Source organism: Dunckerocampus dactyliophorus, chromosome 4, assembly GCF_027744805.1.
Source record: "Dunckerocampus dactyliophorus isolate RoL2022-P2 chromosome 4, RoL_Ddac_1.1, whole genome shotgun sequence".
Lineage (NCBI taxonomy): Eukaryota > Metazoa > Chordata > Actinopteri > Syngnathiformes > Syngnathidae > Dunckerocampus > Dunckerocampus dactyliophorus.
In genome coordinates, this window is record NC_072822.1 from 30,786,293 (window position 1) to 30,810,096 (window position 23,804).

The 23,804-nt window shown below is 42.6% G+C and overlaps 2 protein-coding genes across 4 annotated transcripts in view; both read left to right on the forward strand.

Moving 5' to 3' along the window:
• Positions 1-23,804, forward strand: part of LOC129179198 (oocyte zinc finger protein XlCOF6.1-like) — a 147,839-nt gene that overhangs the window by 19,001 nt on the left and 105,034 nt on the right. The window lies entirely within an intron of this gene.
• On the forward strand, positions 11,147-18,039 carry LOC129179204 (gastrula zinc finger protein XlCGF57.1-like). Of its 3 annotated transcripts, none has more exons than XM_054772129.1 (3): positions 11,147-11,460; positions 12,127-12,287; positions 15,766-18,039. In XM_054772129.1, exons 2-3 carry the CDS (start codon positions 12,179-12,181, stop codon positions 17,643-17,645), a joined length of 1,989 nt encoding a protein of 662 aa, XP_054628104.1. In that variant the 5' UTR covers positions 11,147-11,460; positions 12,127-12,178; the 3' UTR covers positions 17,646-18,039. The 3 variants fall into 3 exon arrangements, with proteins under 3 accessions (XP_054628104.1, XP_054628102.1, XP_054628103.1); XM_054772127.1 differs by having other exon boundaries at positions 12,127-12,196; XM_054772128.1 differs by lacking the exon at positions 12,127-12,287.

The following is a 23,804-nucleotide window of genomic DNA, read 5'->3' on the forward strand; positions in this document are numbered from 1 at the left end:
CTTCACTTTGAGTAGTGACGGCTGGATGGTGTTAAGGCACTGGAGAAGTCAAAAAACATGACCCTCACAGCGCTCCCGCTGTCCTCCAGGTGTAGCAGTGATCTGTGCAGCAGGTAGATCACTGCGTCGTCCACTCTGATCTGAGGCCGGTAAGCAAACTGCAGGGGGTCCAGCTGAGTGCCCACCAGGGGTCGCAGGTGCTGCAGGATAATCCTCTTCATGGTCTTCATCAGGTGAGAGGTCAAGGCAACAGGCCTGAAGTGGTTAGGCTCCTTGGGACGCGGTGTCTTTGGGATCGGGACCACACAGGAGGTCTTCCACAGGGCCGGGACTTTCTCCAGGCTCAGGCTGAGATTGAACAAGTGCCTGAGAACTCCACAGAGCTGGTCAGCACAGTCCTTGAGGATTCTAGGATTCTATTTGTACTTTTTGTTAATAAATTTGTTAACACGGACTACTTGGTTCTCTCTGCATTCTGGGATTCTGGTTACACGGTTACACAGCGCCCGTGACAGAACAAACTGGCCCAAAATGGATCCCGCAGAGCTAGACCATTTCCGTTCCGCGCTGTCACACCAGGGGCAATTACTGGGCAGCCATGAGCAGTCCTTCAAGGACATTTTGGGGGATATCAGTACTCTGTTTGCGAGCGTTGCCGCATTGGAGCAGCGGCTCGAACCATCTGCCACTCCTAGTCTGTACAGTGAAGCTGTGGCTCCCGCCAGTGTTGTCGCCGCTAGTGCTTTACAATTGGCTTCTTACCAAGAACTTATTATTCCTCACCCCCCTTGTTTTTCTGCGGAGACTGGTTCTTGCGAGCAATTCATTCACCAGTGCTTACTAGTTTTTGGTCAGCAACCTCGCACTTACTGTTCAAGCCCCGCTAAGATAGCATTCATTATGAGCTTGCTCTCTGGGAATGCAGCCACCTGGGCGGTCGCCATCAGCAAGGCTCAGCCGACTATTTGCTCATCCTTGCCGTTATATTTGAATGAACACAAAAGTTTTTGACTACCCTATTCGGGGTAGAGGAGCCGGTGGCAGGCTTTTGGACCTTAAGCAAGGGAGGAACTCGGTAGCCGCTTTCTCCATTGAGTTCTGGCAGCAGAGAGCGATTACGACGATGTAGCCTTACGTGATGTTTTTCGTAAAGCACTCCAACCTCATCTCAAGGATGAACTTGCAGTGCGGGATGATACTACTACCCTAGACGACCTCATCAACCTGGCGGTACGTCTGGATAATTGGTTAAGGTAGAGAGATTGTGAGAACTCGGAGGAGGAAGGAGTCAGCAGGAGTGCTTGGCCTACACCACGTCCACGCCGATACCAAGGGAGGTGAAGTTCATGGATACTTCAGCTGGGGGGCCGGCGGCTGACTGCAGACGAGCGCAACCGTCGTTGCCAGCTGCGGTTATGCTTCTACTGTGGGGGAGTCAATCATTGTCTGATTCAATGCCCGGTGATACCTACACCTTGCTCGCAACTGCTGTCGGATGTCGTGACCATGAGCATGCATGAGTCAAGTGATACCACCCCCAGTGATTGACTCACCGTATCAACTTGTGAGTATAATAAGGGGACAAATAACAAAGGCACAAGAACCACGCCACTAAGACTCCAGGTATCAGGAACTATAGTTGGGGGCGGGGGGCAAGAGCATTGCTGTATCAACACTGATAGACTCGGGTGCTGAAGATTGTTTCCTGGACACTGGTTTTGTGGACCAGAACAAAATTAACAAGATTCGGTTAGTTAAGCCCAAGGAAGTGCTCTCATTATATGGGAAATTGCTAGCCGAAGTGTGTTTTCAGACCGAACCATTGACTCGCCGACTCTTGGGTAACCATCATGAATTGATTCAGTTTTTTGTTATTCCCTCACAATCAGCTCCTGTAGTTTTGGGACTAACCTGGCTTAAGCTCCACAATCCCGCTATTGACTGGCAGGCTATGAACATTAAGACCTGGGGGGAATTTTTTTTTTCTAATTGTCTTCATTCTGCAAGAGTCCAGTAGTTGAACCACTTAAGGAGGCGATTAATCTTTCCAAGATCCCTGTTGAATATCATGACCTGGCTACTGTATTTAGTAAGAATAGGGCTCGGAGCTTACCACCAAATATACCTTATGATTGTGCCATAAAATTGATCGCTGATGCTCCTCTGCCTAATGCTGGGCTGAATAATGTATCTAGACCTGAACAAGCCGCTTTGAGGGATTACATCACTACCTCATTAGCAGCAGGACTTATTCGCCCTTCCTCCTCTCCTCTAGGAGCAGGATTTTTCTTTATAGAAAAGGACAAGTCACTTAGACCTTGCATAGATTATCGCGGTCTGAATGAGATCACGGTTAAGAATGACTACTCTCTGCCTCTCATGGATTCGGCCTTCTCTTCACTACACACCGCCAAAATTTTTACTAATTTAGACCTACGCAATGCCTATCATTTAGTCAGGATCAGGGAAGGAAATGAGTGGAAGACCACATTTAACACCCCGCTGGGGCATTTTGAATATTTAGTCATGCCGTTTGGTCTTACTAACGCCCCAGCAGTATTTCAGAACCTTATTAACAATGTTCTCAGGAACATGATCAATCCATTTTGTTTCGTTTATTTAGACAACGTCTTAATTTTTTCTGATTCCTTTCAGGAACATGTCATCTATGTCATCCGGCTTCTAGATAACCGTCTATTTGTAAAGGCTGAAAAGTGCGAATTCCACTCTGAGGTTTCCTATCTTGGTTACATTGTGGAGAAGGGCCAACTTAGAGCCGATCCTGCCAAGATACAGGCGGTGGTCGATTGGCCGTCTCCGACATCACATGCATTCTTCTCGCGTCGCCTGACCACAGCTGAGGGTAACTATGATGTGGGGAATAGGGAACTGCTGGCCATCCTTCTTGCACTGCGGGAATAGAGGCACTGGCTGGGAGGTTCAGCCCAGCCATTTGTGGTGGTCACTGATCACAAGAACCTTGCCTATATTCGGACGGCCCAGAGACTGAACTCCCGCCAAGCTCGTTGGTCGCTATTTCTGACACGATTCAACTTCTCTATAACCTACAGACCCTGCTCCAGGAACATCAAGCCTGACATCTTGTCCAGAATGTTTGGCCCAGCTGAGATTGAGGAGACCCCTGAGACTATTGTACCTGTAGCCCGAGTACTAGGAGCTCTCCAATGGAAGGTGGAGAGGAAAGTGGCTAAGGCAGTGGCTGGAACCAGGTCACTGGAGGGGTGCCCAGAGGACAACTTATTCGTGTCACCAGAACTAAAGTCTGAGGTGTTGCAGTGGGGACACACCTCCAGGATTTCATGCCACCCGGGGGCGCACCAAACACTGTTCATAGTGGCCCAGAGGTTCTGGTGGCCCAAGATGATGGCGGACGTCAAAGAGTTTGTTCATGCCTGCTCTGTCTGCGCCAGAAGCAAGCCATCACATCGCCCTCCAGCCGGACTTCTCCAGCCCTTGCCCACTCCCTCACGCCCATGGTCTCACATATCACTGGACTTCATTTACCGAACTTCCTCCAGCTCAAGGCAGAACCGTCATACTCAACATCGTGGATAGGTTCTCCAAGATGGCGCACTTCATTGCGCTACACAAGCTACCTTCGTCGTTGGAGACAGCCCGACTTCTCATCAGTCACGTTTTTCGTCTTCATGGCATTCCGGTGGATGTGGTTTCCAACAGGGGACCTCAATTTTCTTCACGCGTTTGGAAAGCGTTTTGCAAGGCTCTGGGTGCATCTGTCAGCCTCTCCTCCGGCTACCATCCCCAGTCCAACGGCCAGACAGAGCGGGCTAACCAAGACTTGGAGACCGCCATCCGATGTGTCTACCACCGCCACCCCGCTTCGTGGGCCTCCTACCTCCCCTGGGTGGAATATGCCCACAACTCACTCGTCAGCTCGACTACAAGTATCTCTCCATTTAAAGCTGCTTATGGGTACCAACCCCTTCTGTTCCCTTCCCAGGAGATAGAGATTTCTGTGCCGGCCGTCCACATGCACTTAAGGCAAGCCCACCGTGTTGGAGGGAAACCAGAGCAGCGCTGACTCGGACGGCGGCACGTAATCACCGGCTGGCTGATCGACACCGGATACCTGCCCCTACATACCAGCCAGGCCAAGAGGTATGGCTCTCTTCCCGCGACCTTCCTTTGGCGGGAACAAATAAGAAGCTGGCTCCCAGGTTTGTGGGTCCTTATTTCATAGACACCATCATCAGTCCGTCATCCGTCAGGCTCAAGCGTCCCCCGGCTATGAAAGTTCATCCAGTTTCATGCAGTTTCATCCAGTTTCAAGCCAGTGTCCTCCAGCCGAGCCTCCGCCACGCATGATTGATGGCCTGCCCGCATACACGGTCAGAGCCATTTTGGACTCGAGGAAGAGGGGTAGAGGGATACAGTAATTGTGTCGACTGGGAGGGTTATGGGCCGGAGGAGCACTTCTGGGTGGCCAGCTCCTGTATCCTGGACCCCTCCTTGATTAGCGACTTCCACTCTCTCCATCCTGATAAGGCGGGTAAGGCGTCGGTGGCCGCCTTATAGGAGGTGGGGTACTGTCATGAGTCTGGTGCTGCTTTGCTGCCCTCTGCTGTTCTCTTGTTGCAGCACGGTGTCGACCTAGGGGAGGAGCTCATGCACACCTGTATGGAATCAAGCCACGATTACTGAATGCCTGTTTGAGTGTTTGTCCTTGCCAGTTTGTCTAACCATGTTTGCTCATGCTACCTTGCACTCTGGTGTTCCCTGCCTTTTGTGAGTACTTTTGATATTTCCTGTTCGCGTTTTGCTACAGTGATCTTTTGTTTGTACTTTGTTCCTGCTAGTTCTTATTGCAGTGATTTTTGGTTAGCATTTTGTCTTTTCCTGCTCTCCGTGTGTGCAGCGCTTTTCGTTCATTTGTACTTTGTCTTTTTCTGTTTTTCCCGTGTCTTGGCCCGGAGGTTTTTTATTATTACCCTTGCGGACATTTTCTGTTATTTGTACTTTTTGTTTTGTAACACAGACTACTTGGTTCTCTCTGCATTCTGGGATTCTGCCAAACGGCTACATGTCGCCCATGACAGAAATGCCCTGAAGAAATAAAAAGACAGGAGGCGGGTGGATGCACTCAGAGCGGTTGGAGATTGTAAATTGAGTACATCTCTGTCCGTTCTCCTCACGAGTAAAAGCAATCTCGTTGTCTTCTTTCTCCTGTCCCATTGTTTTATGAATGTTTTAGGTTGCATGAACCTGACAGCTGGCCACCAGTCCAGGGTGTACCCCGCCTCTCGCCCCAGGTCAGCTTGGATAGGCTCCAGCATACCCCCGCGACCCTAATGAGGAGAAGCGGCATAGAAGATGGATGGGTGTACGCTTTTGAGTATTGTGTAGTGGGCACTCTTCATTGCTACTTTAATACATGTTAATTAGGAGGTTGAGGAGTACTTTTCTCAGTGATGATGCAGATTCCCGGCCCACTGCCACTTCCATATTGTGCATGTCATCACTGACAGTAGCGATGCCATAGTTGAATCTGATGGGCTCCTGGCTGCCCTGTTCCTGCCAGACATGTGTGCTGACACCCCTATGATGTGTTTTTCATCATGATACAGCATTTCACACGTTGTGTCAGTTGTGGTCTAATCCTCTCCTCCCATTAGCACCTGCGATCAAAGGGAAGTGTAGCTCCCTGTAGTTGGGTATGAACGACTCTGACACTGGCTCGTTAACATCTATTGTTCTGGCTCGGCCCTGGCTCCACCTCATTTGCATGACTAAGAGCTTTGGGTTTTGGTCTCAGTAACCTGCTGAAGACAGGGTCCAAATTAAACCTCAAACCACCATTCCGATTCAATGATGGGTTCTGTTGTTTGACAAAAATAGCTTCCTTTACTCCTCATTCAAACCATCTTCTTAGTCATGGTCTTCTTAGTCAGTCTTCCAGTCAAGGAACCAATAGGAGGAGGGCATTGGCACACCAATTCCGCCCACTCTTACTGTATTTAAGGCCTAAGCTACCAGCACTTATTAGTTCGCTGACGAAGCTCTTCGGATGAGGAGCGAAACGTCCGACACCTTCTTCACAGAAGTACAGGTGACGTCTCAAGAAGCCTTTTCCTCGTTCTACCCCTTAGCTCTTCCCCTTCCCCTACCCCAGGGGTCGGCAACCCACGGCTCTGAAATCGCATGCGGCTTCAGCCTCCCTTCGCTGAGGGCGGTGATTTTTATTTTTTTTTTTTTACACCAAAGTAAGGGAAATGTGCATTTTCGAAATGAATGTGAAATATCTGACTCACCGCAAGTCTGTGAATGTATCTACAGTAGACTGTGTACTGACTGCTGATTAGATGAGCGGGGGGGGGGGGGGGGGGGGGGGGGGGGGGGGGGGTGTTGCCTAGTGTATGCAGTGAGTGTCATTGGCGGGAGAAAAAAAGGTGAGGGAGTTTAAAGTTGAGTCTGAAGCAAGTTACTGCGCAGTAAAATAAAACAATGTAATTAACGGGAGCATAGCAATATGTTTTATAACGAGAAGCGCGATGTAGCTAAGTGCTCGGAGCCCACGACACGCTAATCGCCGAGTTGGTGACTCCAGGAGAGGCATCTGCTGCTTGTTCACTGCTCAGAACAATATGTGCTTTCACTTTCACATCTCCAAATACCAGAAAAATCTCCCAATGACGTCAGGAAAAGGGCTTTACGTTTGTCGCTAGTCGCCTTTGAGAAAATCAGTCACCAAGAGGGTTTGGAAAGTTGCCAGATTCAGTGAGAAAATCACCAAGTTGGCAACACTGGGCTACACATGAGATGGGAAGCCATTCACAGATGGAGAATGCATGAAAGAATTGTTCATAAAAATTCTCCAAATTAAAAAGTAAAATAATTCAGAAAAATTAAAGAATGTGTCACTTTGAAAGTAAAGGTCAGGACCAGTAGATTGGTTATTGACGACAGTCGGCATAAACGGTCTTGAGCACACAACACTGATGTGCAGATGTGTGAACTCTGATGGACACACCGCTTACGGCTTGATTTAAGAAGAATTGGGACAGCACTTGATTCTCATGAATGCACAAAACCGAGGGGAAAGGGTTAAAATGAGGCGTGAACTGAGATTAGATTAAGCCACAGTATCATGTCTGTGTGTTTGTATCCCGCAGACGTCCAGAAGCTGACTGATTATCAAGAAATACGTCCCACTCAGCTGCAAAGAGGGACATCCACCTGGAAACACGAAGAGCCACAGCTCCCCCATGTAAAAGAGGAAGAGGAGGAACTCTGGACAACTCAGGAGGGAGAGTTTTTTCTAGGGCCAGAGGAGGCTGATCTCACCAAGTTGCCACTGACTGGTGTCTCTGTGAAGACTGAAGTCTATGAAGACAAACCACCTGAGTCCTTACGTTGGTTGTTTCCTTCATACGTCCAGCAGATGATTGGTTGTCGAGAACAACGTCCCCCTCATCTCCAGTTGGGTGACTCTTTGAAGACTGAAGAACATGAAGACAAACCAACTAAGTCCTCACAGCTTAATCACAGTCCAAGTGAGGAGAACAGAGGGGCGGATTCTCCAAGCAGTAGATCACCACAACACATGACAACAGAAGCTGATGGAGACCTCTGTGGAGGATCACAAGCAGAAAACCTCTTGACTCCACACATGGTGCCACACACAGAAGAAAAACGTTTGACTTGTTGTATTTGTGGTCAAAGATTCTCTGATCAGTCAGGAATGGTACAACATTTGCGCACACATACAAGAGGAAAACCTTTTAGTTGCTCAGTTTGTGACAAAAGATTCTCTCGAAAGTCAGATATGACATTACACATGAGAATACACACAGGAGAACAACCATTTGCTTGTTCTACTTGTGGGAAAAAATTCTTTCGTCAGTCAAGTATGATACGACACATGACAATGCACCAAGGAGAAAAACCTTTTCGTTGCTCAGTTTGTGATAAAAGATACTCTGTAAAGTCTGCTGTGGTATCACATATGAGAACGCACATAGGAGAAAAACCCTTCAGTTGCTCAGTTTGTTATAAAAGATTCTCTCTAAGGTATACTGTGGTATTACACATGCGAACACACACAAGAGAACAACCCTTTAGTTGCTCAGTGTGTTGTAAAAGATTCAATCGAAAAGGAGGGCTCGTTAGACACATGAGAACACACACAGGAGAAAAACCTTTTGGTTGCTCTGTTTCTGGTCAAAGATTCTCTGGTCAGTCAGACATGGTACAACATGCAAGAACACACACAGGAGAAAAACCTTATAGTTGCTCAGTTTGTTCTAAAAGATTCATTCAGTCTGGAGAGCTAGTCAAACACATTAGAACACACACAGCAGAAAAACCTTTTAGTTGCTCACTTTGTTCTAAAAGATTTTCTCAAAAACAACACATGGTCAGACACATGCGAACACACACAGGAGAAAAACCTTTTAGTTGCTCGGTCTGTGCTAAAAGATTCTCTCTTTAGTCTACTGCGGCAATACACATGAGAACGCACACAGCAGAAAAACCTTTTAGTTGCTCACTTTGTTCTAAAAGATTTTCTCAAAAACAACACGTGGTCAGACACATGAGAACACACACAGGAGAAAAACCTTTTAGTTGCTCAGTCTGCGATAAAAGATTCTCTCTAAAGTCTACTGTGGCAGGACACATGAGAACACACACAGCAGAAAGACCCTTTAACTGCTCAGTTTGTTGCAAAAGATTCTCTAAAAAACATACCATGGTCAGACACATGAGAACACACACGGGGAATACCCTTTGAGTTGTTCTATTTGTGGTCAAAGATTCAATCATGTATGGTACAACACATGAGAAGGCACACAGGAGAAAAACATTTTGTTGTGCAGTTTGTGGTTAAAGTTATACTCTCAGATCCAGTTTGACTCGCCACATGCTGAAACACACACGACAAAACCCCTGAAGTTGCTCAGTCTGTGGTAGAAGTTATTCTTGTAAGAAAAGATTGACAACTCACATGCAGACGCCCATCGGAAAATAAACATTTTACTGGCCAGTTTGCGCTAAAAGACTGGTTAGGGTTAGGGTGAGGGGTTAGTAGAGTTCAAGCTAGGGGGTTAGGGTTATTGCCAAACATGAGAAGCTTCTACAAAGTGGTGATCTGCTGTGTGACTGATATCCGATTCCCTCGCTGTTCATAAAAGCAGAGACAGAACCTTGACTGGGTGAGGACAACATGGCGTTTTTTTCTCATCTTACTTCTTTAAGACTACAGAAGTGTATGTCAGCGATCATAAAATTGTGTTTGTGTTATGCCAATGTTCTATAATAGTGTTGTACATCATCACAGAGCAAGAGTTATCAAGTGTCCTCTAACTTAACAAAACACTAAATAGGAAATAGGAGCTGCAATGTAACACAAACTAAGATCAAGACAGTGACTAGCAATTCTGTGGTATTTTGTATATTAGTGGTTTCAAAAGGTCAGCAAGGCGTATTTCACAATGTAGTTTTCTTCTTTGTCCACCTCAGACAAAGCAAGTCATGGAACTATCTCATCCAATGAATGATCTGTCTCTTGAAGTAACGCCTAGTTTCTTTTCTTGTTTACCATCTGTTTTGTTAATTATGTATACTTTTATTTAGTTTCTGTTTTGCAGCAGCCTGTTCTGGCACTATTTCATTCTGGAAATGTACTTGAAAGTGATGTCACGTTTGCTGTATGTGTTTACTCTGGCTGAATAAAAAATGAAAATAAAGAAAATCTAAGTCCTGCCATTAAAATAGAAGCGTGTTGCAGGAGCGCATACACGCACAGTTTATCGACTCATTTAGTCCACACTTTTCAGTCAGACCAGTGGTTTAACTGGCTTGTACGATGCCCTTGGCAAACCGCCTCCCTGGGTCCCCCCTGCCGAACCAAAAAATTACACATTTTTTAATAAAAAAATATATATTCTGTATATATATATATATATATATATATAGAGAGAGAGAGAGAGAGAGAGAGACAAAAGTAACTACAAAAAGGTACACAATAAAATAACACAATAAATAAATGGAACAAAATATAAGTATAAATCATGAATAAAACACAATATATTTGCAAAAGATACGAAATATAATGAAATAAGTACCAATATAATAAGACCGACCAACTTCTTGGATATTTTCCCCACTAATAAATGTTTTTCTGAAATATTGGTGGTGGCAACTTCTAACATCGCCCTCATTCCTTGGGAAACACAAAGTCAGGTGGTAAAGATGAAAGTTGGCATCTTCGTGTGTCGCTTGAAACGCTGCGGGGGAGCAAGCGCGAATCAGGAGGGGAGCTTAATGTCAGCTGACTGATGTCATATCCCAACTACACAATCTGCATACACCATTGGTCAATGACTTGTGAAGCCACGCGGCCGCCATATTACCACTCACAAGAAACACTTCTCGGACAATGACTTATGTCAGAACTCAAACGGGGGAATTTAAATATGGTGGACATGGACGAATTGAGAAGAGGTGTTCAATGAGAATTATGAGCAATTGCTCGGTTGGTGGAAGATGTCATGGAAAGTTTTTATTAAAAAAAAGTCTTTTAAAGCTAAATCTGCGTTGATGATCGCAGATGTGGATGAAGCTGTGTGGCGCAATCTTGAGGAGGTAAATACCTTATCTTTTCTTACTTTCCCCCCGTTTACTTGGGGCGGGTCATTCTTTCTCATTTGCATGGTATTGCATTTGCCATTATTAAATGAAAAAACACAAATGGAAAAGACAAAACAGGAAAAGCGACGCCAAAATGGAAAAAAACAAAGACAATACAGAAATCATTCTTTTGTCTTTGTCATTACTAAATGCAATGACAAAACGCAAGTGGAAAAGACAAATACAAAACAGGAAAAACAACGGCAAATTGGAAAAAACAAAGACAATACAGAAAAAACAATGACAAAACAGAAAAAGAATATGACTACATTTGTATATTTTTATTATTATTGATTCTATTTGTATTTCCACTTTTGTATATTTTTGTATTGTTGATTCTCTTTGAATTTCCACACGTATTCCTTTTTAATTTTGGCACTCGTGTGATTCCATACTCCACGGTGTACTACACTCTTGTTGCATGCACTTGCGCTGAATAGCAAATTTTTTCTATGTAGTGTCTTTGGTGGTAACCAAGATGGCGGGTTGAACCGCTCTGGCTTTCCGGAGCTCCCAACAGAAGTTTGAAGTATACGATACAACAATTATATAGGTTGACAGTAAATATAGTAACGAAGACATCAAATATTGGTCTTTTGTAAAGCCCATGAAACGGAAGTTGGGATTGGAGCAGTGCAGTGCTATCTGTAGTGAAGATTGCGGGATCATGGAAGATGAACCACTGCTATGCTAAGATGGCGACGTCCAGTCAAAGAGAAGGTGGAAGAGAATCAGCGCCACCAACTCCCAGCAAATCATCAACGGAGGAAAAGCCCCAAACTGCAGATAACGGTGAGCGAGATGAAGCTTCCACCAACGTCTTTTTGGAGACTATCTTAAACCCCGAAAAGGGAGTTGCTGAGCAGTGATGGTTAGCTTGACGAAGGCAGCGGGGTTCAAACAAATCAGAGTAGAATAAAGAATGTGAAAGACAAATGAAGAAAATATTTGTTGTTCTGTTACAAACCAAAACGCGTTTTGCACAGTAACTGTGGTCTATATGCAATTTCCTCCAAATTACAATTTTTGAAAACATAAAAGCAGCATTTTTTACCAACAGTGGTTTGAATGAATAGATTTATACTAAACATTTTTATTTTTACACAATAACAAATTAAACAGCATACAAATGGTCCTAAATATATGTACAGAAATTCGGCTCAATGTTAGCTAACATTAGTAGCAAAAACGTTCCGTTTGAATGCCGGTACCCTGTAACATCCGGAGGAACCGCTAAATACAGTCTCTTTAAGCGACCTAATCCACGTCTTGAACGGACTGTTTGCATCGGTTAGATGGCTGCCTGGAGGGTGCAAATTTTTGAATGTGCTGAAATTGTTAATATGCCGCCCTCTTCACACACTTGGTTGTCACAAGAATCGGTACTTTGATACCAGGTCAGTAATCAAAACTAAAAAAATACATCAGTACCTGTTTTTTTGTTTGTTTTTTTTTTAGGTATCAGCGGTGTCGACTACACAACTTTTCTCTCGGCGAGCTGTATCGAGTCATGGCAGAAATGACGCGTGTGAGCACCGGTGTCAGAAATGCAACAGCAATCACATCGACAAGCAGATTGTTTCCAACCACGCGCGTTTACTACTCACCACGCGCACTATGTATGTCCCAAGTGAATCTGCTCATCGATGTATTTATTGTGCCTCTCAACTAGGGATGTAAATCTCTTGGAGATAGACGATTTGATTAGAATCTAGATACACGGCTTACGATATGATTCAAAAACGCACACAACCGCACAAGCTAACCCCGCTAGCTTCCATTCACCCTCCGTAAGAGGAGGCCAACTTTTGCCGGTGTTTATCACCATTTCAACATGTTTAGTTCTGTTTCATCTTAACAATGAAGTAACTGTGTATTTTAAAAACAGAACGATTTTATACGAGTCGATGCAGTGTACAAACGATTCGATTAATTTCTATGGATAATGTTTGTTAATCTAGATACTAATCTTACATTATAAAATATCCATCCATCCATTTTCTATACCGCTTCTCCTCTTTAGGGTTGCGGGGGCATGCTGGAGCCTATCCCAGCTGACGTCGGGCGACAGGCGGCGTACACCCTGGACTGGTCGCCAGCCAATGGCAGGGCACATATAGACAAACTACCATTCACACTCACATTCATACCTATGGACAATTTACAGTCACCAATTAACCTAACATGCATGTTTTTGGATGTGGGAGGAAAGTACCTGGAGAACATGCAAACTCCACACAGAAATGCCCAAGGGAGAATCAAACCCAGGTCTTCCTGATCTCCAGACTGTTACTGTGTTGGCCAACATGCTAACCACTAGGCCACCGTGCGGCCTCATTCTAAAATAAAGATGCCAATTATATGAAAGTGGCATTTGTGTATAAAAATATAGTGTATAAAATGTATAATATCCCCAAGCATGCTGTAAGGCAGGGGTGTCAAACTCGATTTCATTGAGGGCCACATGGCAGTTATGGCTGCCTTCTAGGGCCACTTGTAACTGTTAATATATAAGAATATAAATATAACCTCATGATATTATTACACAATTGCCCATGCATTTGATTATTATATATTTTACTAACAAAGTGATGCACAACTTGCTTTGAATTAAGAAGTGAAGTGCAAATGTCAAGGATGACGAGCAGACATTCAGGGATTTATTTTTTATAACAAAAATTACTTGGAATATCTGATCAGATAATATTAAAGTTTAGAAAAACTCATCAAAATGAAAGAATAAATACATTTAAAAGGAAAAAGATGAAGTGCATTATTGACACACATTATTCCCAGGCTTTTGCGGGCCACAGAAAATGATGTGGCGGGCCACATCTGGCCCCCAGGCCTTGAGTTTGAAACCTGTGCTGTAAAGCAAACAATAAAAATAAAGTAAAGCCAACAGAATAACATGTCAAATGTTTACATTGTTTAGACGCAGACCTGCTGAATGAACATCTGTGATGAGATCAATATTTACATTCTATATTTTATATCTATATTTTTATACCTGTTCAATTTGGAACATTTTTAATGTTGCTAGAAGTGGAAGTGGAGCCACCAAACTAAGTGTTGTTGTATATTGTGTGCAATGACAAAAAGCGTCAGTCTATCTATTTATATAAAATATAACAATAAAAAAACAAGTATTAACGAGGGTTGGCCGATCATTTTAATATGCTGATATAAACTCTTCCAATGATAAGAAAATGACATGGCGGTATAAAAGATCATTTAAATCAGAGAAAAAGCAGAGTTGATGAACAAAACATGTTGAAATGGCGATAAACACCGGCGAAAGTTGGCGGAGCCTCCTCTTACGGCGCGTGAATGGAAGCTAGGGGGTTAGCTTAGCATGCTAGTGCGATTGTGTGTGTCCGACTCGGGCTGGATGACTATACTTTCACCGCGTTGTGTTTTACCGCTTTAATGTAAGGAACGTTTCACAATGCCCGATAACGACGTGCAGGTTCTCAGTGAAAAATGACGAGAAGCACGTTTATTCTTGCACGCAGCTCGTCTTACCGACACATTCTCAACACACAGGGAACCCAATTCCGGCCTTCATAATAAGAGCGCCGTTTGCCCCATGTCGTCTAGCTGTGTAAACAAAATAAGAGTGTTATAAAAAAATGTCTTACATATGCGGTTGGAATTGCATCAGCACTACATCTTCCTTAATCACAAGCATGGTTTCTTGAAGATTTTGGCAATGTGTGCAGAGGCTCACATCCCATTAGAAAAGTTAGCCAGGCTACATCCATTTCTGAATTACTGGGCAAAATTGTCCATTGATGTATTGCATCAAGAAATATAGTATTTTTAAGTATTTTTGCTTTTAATTAAGAGGCATTTTATTCACAAACCCATAAAGCACACACACTGCTGGTAAGTAAAATGTAAAAAAAATGTAGTTCAAAAAAATTAAAATGGAATTTGGGTGAATTTGGATTTTGCCCAGCCCAAGTCTTAAACTTCAGTCCAATTAATAATACAAAATAAAGACATAGTGCAAGCTCCTTTCAAATAATGACACATCTCTTCCAAGCACAGATAAGCAAATAGAAGTATGTGTCACATGAGTACAATGAAAATGCTGTTTTACCTTGCAGAAGTAAACAATCCCAGACTCAAAATGTCATAACAATGGTAACGGGACATTTCAGACTGAGCACGGTGCCGTCAACCCTCCAGGTGCAACATTCGAAAGTAATGAAATTACAAAGCAGAAAAGTTACCATACTCTGGCTATATGGTAACTAGTTGGTCTGGCTGGTCAAGCAAGGATTACAACAGCAACAACATTAGTAGAGTAAAACTAACCTGTCTCACTACAGGCCTAAACCCAGATCGTGTGTCCTATTAGTTGGTGAACAAGCTAACACTTGGTGAATTCTGCTTGCACCCTTCTTGAAATTAATTCAAAGACGTTCCAAACGTCGGCATTCAAACGCCCGCTAGCTAGCATACTCGCCTCTGCTGGTCTGGCTGGTCAAGTTCTGCACCCTTCTTGAAATTAATCCAAAGATGTTCCAAACCTCGGCGTTCAAAAGCCAGCTAGCTGCTGTAGCTAGCAACCCAGGCTCTCGCCTTGTTTGTAAGACACTGGCAACCGATTGCTTCTCTCGCGATACCCGGTGCATGTCTCACAATCGATTAAGTTAAAGATTTATGGCTGATTATTATCGATTGTTTTACCGGCAAATTGGAATCATTCCCTCCTCAAACTGGAGGTCCGGTCGCATCGGTTTATCGTTCACATCCCTACTCTCGACTGTTGTCGCATTTCTGACAGTAGTACTGCTGTTTAAATGTTGTCCCTCTCCAGCCCACAGAGGGGTGTGAATTGAAATCCTGTGGCATAGAATACAGAAGACGATGCATGATGAGTTTAAAAAAAAAGGCTTTTTTTTATAAGACAAGCAATTAAATATGAACATATTTTATAGCATTTTCTTCAATGTTATAATTCAGTATAAAATATTACACCATAAAATATCCACACACACATTAAGCGAAACAAATTTAAACTCTTAACTTACATGAACTATCAAGATTTCAATATGTAAATAATATAAATAGCATTGTGTCCTGCAGATGTCCAGCAGCTGATTGGTTATCAAGAAGAATGTTGCCCTCACCCGAAGGAGCAGAGCTTCACCTTGAAACGGGATTTTCCACAGCTTCCCCGTGTTAAAGAGGAAGAGGAGGAACTCTGGATCACTCAGGAGGGGGACAATCTTCTAGGGCCAAAGGAGGCTGATCTCACCAAGTTGTCACTGACTGGTGTCTCTGTGAAGACTGAAGACCATGAAGACAAACAACCTGAGTCCTTACGTTGGTTGTTTCCTTCAGATGTCCAACAGCAGATTGGTCATCAAGGAGAACATCCCCCTCAGCCACAAGGGGCGAGGTCCACTTTGAAGCAGGAGGATTCACAGCCCTCCCAAGTTAAAGACGAAGAGGAGGAACTCTGGATCACTCGGGAAGGAGAGTATCTTCTAGAGCCGAAGGAGGCTGATCTCACCAAGATACGGCTGACTGTTGTCTCTGTGAAGACTGAAGATGATGAAGTTAAACCACCTGAGTCCTCACAGCTTCATCACAGTCCAAGTGAGGAGAATAGAGGGGCGGAGCCTCCAAACAGAAGCTCACCACAACACATGACAACAGAAGCTGATGGAGACCACTGTGGAGGATCACAAGCAGACAACCTCTTAGCTCCACTATCAGATAGTGACGACACAACATCACACTCTCCTGAGGGTGAAGACTGGGACGACACCCAAGAACCTTTGAGCAGTGATACAGATATTGAAGGTGATATGAGGGCTCACACTGACAACAAACACTCTGAATGCTCTAAAAAGAAGACAGGGAAGAAACGTTTCACCTGCTCAGTTTGTGCTAAAAGCTTTTCGCAGAGGACTAATTTCACTCGACACATGCGCACACACACAGGAGAGAAACCTTTTGCTTGTTCTGTTTGTGGTCAAAGATTCTCTCAAAAGTTTACTATGTTATCACATATGACAACCCACACAGGGGAAAAACCTTTTAATTGCTCAGTTTGTGCTCAAAGATTCTCTCGAAATTCAAATATGGTAAGACATATGAGAACACACACAGCAGAAAAACCTTTTGCTTGTTCTGTTTGTGGTCAAAGATTCTCTTATCAGTCAAATATAGTACCACACATGAGGAAACACACAGGAGAAAAACCATTTGCTTGTTCTGTTTGTGGTAAAAATTTTGTTCACAAAGCAAATATGGTATCACACATGAGAAAGCACACTGGAGAAAAACCCTTTCGTTGCTCAGTTTGTAGTCAAAACTTTTCTCACAGACACAATTTGGCTTATCACATGCTGAAACACACAGAAGAAAAACAGTTCGCATGTTCTGATTGTGGTCAAAGATTCTCTCAAAAGTGTGCTCTGGTATCACACATGAGAATGCACACGGGGGAAAAACCTTTTTGTTGCTCAGTTTGTGGTCAAAGATTCTCTCGACATGAAAGTATGGTAAAACACATCAGAACGCACACAGGAGAAAAACCGTTTCCTTGTTCTGTTTGTGGTCAAAGATTCTCTCAAAAGTGTGCTCTGGGATCACACATGAGAACGCACACAGGAGAAAAACCTTTTAGTTGCTCAATTTGTGGTCAAAGATTCTCTCGAAATGCAACTATGGTGTCACACGTGAGAACACATACAGGAGAAAAACCTTTTAGTTGCTCAGTTTGTGGTCAAAGATTCTCTCGAAATGCAACTTTGGTATCGCACATGAGAACGCACACAGGGGAGCAACCTTTTGGTTGTTCTATTTGTGGTCAGAGATTCTCTCGAAAGTCAAATATGGTAGTGCACATAAGAACGCACACAAAAGAAAAACCTTTTAGCTGCTCATTTTGTAGTAAAAGTTATTCACAAAAGAACAGTTTGACCGTACATATGCAGACACACAATGGACAATAAACTTTTTTTGTGTCGAGTTTGTGCTAAAATATTGGCAAATCATGGAAGTGTGATGTCTCATGAGAAGATGCCTAGACATTGTTTGTGATGTGTGTGATACCAGATTCCCCCAATAGCCTATTATGCTGCCAATAACAACAGTTACACAACTTTGATTGGTTCAGAATAACATGGATTTTGTGTCCTTTTTAGGACAATTGTTGTTATGTTTTTTTGTAAGTATTTGTACTTTTATCTCCTGTCGTAACCTTTCTAAAATGTACTTTTTCAAAGTCCTGAGTCCAGATGAATAAACCAGGACTGGACCTTTATTGGATTTCAATTTTTTTTGCCTCATTTGTACTGTCACTGTTCCATAATGTATATTGTACTGCAAAAATAATAATACAAAATAAATATCTTTCGTACGATAAATTGAAATATGTCCTGCTTAACATCACAGAATGAAAATATATTTTTTCACAGACCTATGTCCTACTTAAGTCATCATTAATTTTTTTAAACATTATATATACAAATGTATATACTTTGTATACTTTGTGTGTGTGTATATACTATATATATATATGTGTGTGTGTGTATATATATACTCCTGATCAAAATCTAGATGCTAGGCATTCACTGAAGCTAAGAAGCTTTCTCTTTTTGAACGTGGTCATATTATCGAGCTGCATAAGCAAGGCCTCTCGCAGCGTGCCATTGCTGCTGAGGTTGGGAGCAGTAAGACAGTCCCCCTTCTTGTTTTTGCATGTTGGAGCTCTACTTAAAACCTCATTAAGATCCAAATGTGTAAAATGCAAATTCGAGCAATTTTTCAACTGGTCTTTTTCAACTGGAACACTAAAATAACATCCTAGATATGAATGAAGGAAATACTGTATTATGAAATACTTTGTTCTTTACATTGTTGAATCTGCTGAATACAAAGTCAGACAAAAAATGATCAATGAAAATCAAATTTATTATTACTGGGTGTGTCAAGTGTTCCCTTTATTATTTTAGCATATATATATAAAACCGCCTATAGCGGACACTAAAGGGAAACAAAGTGGGCACTATAGGCAGGTGGCCGTTATAGACAGGTTGGCGGCCATTTTGAATTTGTGCGCGCATATATTGACATGTCTGTGATTAGAAGCTTGTGTTTGCAGATACATATAATTATACTGTTACATGTTCACCAGTAGAGGGCACTGTGGGACTGCAGATAAAAGTTGTAAAGAACTACTAGGCTTGTTATTCTACACCACCCATAGAACAAAGCTGTGCTACTTTATATACGGCAGAGTGTCATTACAGCTTTAGTTCATCAGGAAGTGACGGTAGGCGTCCCGAGCAGGAGAGCTAGGCTCAGTGCTAGCTGTGAGTTTCGAGAGAGTTGGGAAGTGTGTTTATGTTGGCGTGGATGTAAAGTCCTGCAGTGTTCTCCGCTGTTAATAAAGCCATTAAAGTGCATCGGCGACGTGAGTCTCTCCTTCCCCACAACAAGCGGCATTACAGTATTGACCAGTGCACATTGTCTCACACCAGGAAATAAACGGTGTCACTTGTTACAGGCATTGGCTGGACAGCTATGTAGTGGGGCTTGTTTAACCTTTGCCTTGTGGGCAAGCAGGAAGGAGAGACGATGCTGAGAGATGTGTGTGTGTTCTGAGCTGCTGTCTGGTGGCCGTTCAATAAATAAAGTTGGCAGAAGCAACAGGAGAAGTTTCCTTCCTTGCTTCGGAGCTGAATAACACTGACAAGTTAACAGACTAGTAGCGAACGGAAAAGAACACGGCTTTGTTTGTGTCGAATACAGAAGATGAGGACTTTGATGGATTTGTGGATGAGGATTGATGGAAAATAACGTGAGTACATTCTAAAATACTTCAATTAAGTACAACCGAACTCAGTTTTGCTCCCGCTGCCGCATGCATGCTAGCGTATGTTTTTTTTTTTATTGTAGCGTCGCTGGGAGCACGTCCTGTTCCCAGCCTACTTTGCGGTAATGTTTTGGTGCAAATGCTCTTAAAGTTACATGTTTGAACAGGAAATAGGAAGCTCAAAAGAAGACGGCTTTTTTATGTGGAACAACTGACAGTTTGTGTGGATCTTGTGAATGATTGTGACTGAGCTAGGACTCAGTAATTAAAGTCTACACACGACGGCTTCATTGATTGAAAAACAAAATTTTTTCATGCATGAAGCTTCTACTTGAGTCGGTAATTTGGCCGCTATATGCGGTCAGATATTGACCAAGGGAGACAAAATGGGTGGCCGCGTTGGACAGGTGACTGCTATACACAGGGTCTATAACATGTTAATTTGCTGAGGGGGATTTTTCAGTGGCTGCTATAGGCAAATATTGTTCACAAATCTGAAATCTGTGCATACGTTGTTCATCCACCTAACAGGAAAGAAAATATGTAATTAAAAATAAAATTTATGAAATTATTAGACCAAAGTTCATGCTAATAATAGGCTTTTTCATCTATGTCACAAATCCGAGATGCCGTTTTTTTCTTGAAATATATATAACTTCTTAGCACAGGAGTCGGCAACAAAAAACGTTGAAAGACCTTTTCAACACAAGCACCCATTTTCTGAAAAGTAGTCATTTATTTCAAAGTACTCGTAAAAGTCCAGTGATTGATAGCTAAGTCGAGCAGTGTTAGCCAGCGAGCTAAAAGTAAGAGGCTGTCAGTCACTATGCACATTTTTTGAGGCGCCAGGTCGTGAAGTTCAGCCAATACGTACCATCACAACCCTACTAGTTGGCACACATGCACTTCTCTTTGTTTAATAAGCTGTTATGTTTGGTGTTTCCAGACAATTTTTCTTCAGTGGGCATGCAGGCAAAATGGCTCTTTTGATAGTAAAGGTTGCCGACCCCTGATCTACATAATTAGACTGATGTCACATTGGTATCACATTGCTTCAGCACATATGCATCACTATCCGTATACAGTCATGCATGACAATAGAGCCCTACTAACACTAATACTGAGTCATTATGATACCACATATACCCACTATTTAAGGAAACTATACAGTATATGTAGTGTTATCTTCAGTTTAGCGGTCACATAAGGTTTGTAGCTCCATGTGGGTTTTAATTTGGTGAAAATGGGCCCAAAGGGCTCTTTTCATGCTAAGGGTTGCCAACATAACTAAAGTAAACATAATAACACATTTTTATAAAGATTATTTCATTACATTTCATTTATCATGTGCTAGTATTGTAAATACCATGAAACAAAACTCTTACAGGTCAGCATCACTTTAATTTTTAAGAAAAAGAGTCACACATTGTACTTGCTGCGGTATTGTAGAATTTAATGGCATGGGGCATCGTTGGAGCATAAAGGTCAGTGGCGTGAAAAAGTGTTTGCCCCCTTCCCGATTTCTCTTTTTTTTTTTTTTTTTTGCATGTTTGTCACACTTAAATATTTCAGATCATCAAACAAATTAGTCAATGACAACACAACTGAACACAAAATGCAGTTTTAAGTCAAACTTTTTATTATTAGGAGAAAAAGTGGCAGTTGGCTCAGAAGGTAGAGCAGGTCATCCAGAACCCCGAAGCTCGGTGGGTCGATCCTCGCTCCCTCCATCCAGTCACTGTTGTTGTGTCCCTGGGCAAGACACTTCACCCACCTTGCCCCCAGTGCTGCCCACACTGCTGGTGTACAGTGTGGATGTTTGGTCATGGTTGGAGAGGCCCTAGGCGCGTATTGGCAGCCACAATTCCGTCACACTACCTCAGGGCAGCTGTGCTACAGATGTAGCTTACCACCACTAGTGTGTGACTGAGGAGTAAATGAATGATGTAAAGCGCTTTGTTGGCCAACGTGCTAACCACTAGACCACCGTGCGGCCCCCAATCAAACCAATTCAAACCAATTCAAAATCAAATAATGCACTCTGTGACGGGTGACTCAAGTACCCGATTCACTTCAATGAGTGATTCATACAAACTCAAAGTCTTGTAAAAGGAATCAAATCACTACTTTCCAGACCGAATCTGGAAGTAATTGAACAGGAAAGTGACTTCAACAGTTACAGCATTTAGTGATGACAGCATACGGTCAAATAAAATACCTTTAAAGGGTCACTGACATGCTTTGTCGACTTTGCTTATATGTTCTATATTGTTTGTAATTATATTCTACGTTGTTCGTTTTTGAAAGTGAACAGTAGATTTGCAAAAATTACATTTCGTCACAGAAAAGGGGCATTTCCCAAGTGACATCAGTGCAGTCGACCCTCACAAGGAAACAAACAAGACGGATATTTACAGTGATTATAGTGAAGATTCGAGCGAGGTGTCAATAGTTTTCGAGGAGGAAGAAACATCTGCAGATGAAATAGAGAAATTGCAGAACAGAGAATTAAGCCGTATTTATTCAAACCACCGACGATGAAAGTAGCATGTCTGATGCGTCAACATATCAGTATAAAAGTCTAATGATTTGAGTGCTTGTCGCTATGGTGGCATAGTGTTTAGAATACATACGTAAATAAGACATGACTTACTCTGTTCTCTGGCAACTTTGACGACATTCTTCGTCTCCTTTTTTCCTGTGTAGCATAGCATCAGGAATAGCAGCCAAAATGCGTTTATACCGTACTTTTAAGCCAAATGCTTCTTGTAAAGGCGCTTCTTCATCGCAGTCTTCAGTGAAATTAACATTGTGAAGAACAGAACGTGAGGTGAGTGTCCATTTGTCTCCCATTCTCTGTTCCTGCGTTCCTTGTAGTCTATCTTCTTTTGGAAAATAAAACAAACTACTATTTCGATGAAAAATATACTGAACGAAGTCGATGAGCTACCTCCACGTCACTTGTAAATGCCCTTCATCTGTGACTGGAATTTGTCATGGCTCCGGCCATGAACAATAAATGTAATTTTTGTGATCTTACTGTTCATTTTCATAAGACGAACAACGTAGAACATAATTACAAACAATATAGAACATATTTAAGCCAAGTTAACAAATCATGTCAGTGACCCTTTAACTACAGTAGAATATCAGTGACTCTACTTGTGTCTGTTCAAAGGGGACTTTTTTTGTTGTTGTTTTTACAATTTGAGCAAGTAAAAAGTTTTTCTCCTGTGTGTGTCCTCATGTGTGACACCATATTTCCCTTTTTAGTGAAATGTTTATAACAGTTGGAGCAACAAAAAGGTTTTTCTCCTGTGTGTGTCCTCATGTGTGACACCATACTTCCCTTTTTAGAGAAACATTTATAACAGTTTGAGCAACAAAAAGGTTTTTCTCCTGTGTGTGTCCTCATTTGTGACACCATACTTCCCTTTTTAGAGAAACATTTATAACAGTTGGAGCAACAAAAAGGTTTTTCTCCTGTGTGTGTCCTCATGTGTGACACCATACTTCCCTTTTTAGAGAAACATTTATAACAGTTTGAGCAACAAAAAGGTTTTTCTCCTGTGTGTGTCCTCATGTGTGACACCATACTTCCCTTTTTAGAGAAACATTTATAACAGTTTGAGCAACAAAAAGGTTTTTCTCCTGTGTGTGTCCTCATTTGTGACACCATACTTCCCTTTTTAGAGAAACATTTATAACAGTTGGAGCAACAAAAAGGTTTTTCTCCTGTGTGTGTCCTCATTTGTGACACCATACTTCCCTTTTTAGAGAAACATTTATAACAGTTGGAGCAACAAAAAGGTTTTTCTCCTGTGTGTGTCCTCATTTGTGACACCATACTTCCCTTTTTAGAGAAACATTTATAACAGTTGGAGCAACTAAAAGATTTTTCTCCTGTGTGCGTCCTCATGTGTCAAACTATTCTTCCAAGAAAATCTTTTATCACAAACTGAGCACTTAAAACGTTTAACTGTCTTATTTTTAGAGCACCGAGGGTGTTTGTTGTCAGTGTGAATCCTCATATCACCTTCACAGTCTGTATCGATGTGAAGCTTCTGTTCTCATGTGTTGTGGTGAGCTGCTGCTTGAAGGCTCTGCGTTTCTCTTCCCCTCACTTGGACTGTGATGAAGCAGTAAGGACTCAGGTGGTTTGTCTTCATGGTCTTCGGTCTTTACAGAGACAACAGTCAGTGGCAACCCGGCGAGATCAGCCTCCTCTGGACCTAGAAGACTCTCTCCATCCTGCGTGATCGAGAGTTCTTCCTCTTCCTCTTTAGAGGGATGT

What these genes read in the sequence shown, in the direction of transcription:
- LOC129179204 (XM_054772127.1), top strand. Translation starts at nt 11,356, where the DNA reads ATGCTAAGATGGCGACGTCCAGTCAAAGAGAAGGTGGAAGAGAATCAG. An exon ending in GCCCCAAACTGCAGATAACG is followed by an intron (nt 11,461 to 12,126) that starts GTGAGCGAGATG and finishes TTTTTTTTTTAG; the next exon opens with GTATCAGCGGTGTCGACTAC. An exon ending in TCATGGCAGAAATGACGCGT is followed by an intron (nt 12,197 to 15,765) that starts GTGAGCACCGGT and finishes TGTGTCCTGCAG; the next exon opens with ATGTCCAGCAGCTGATTGGT.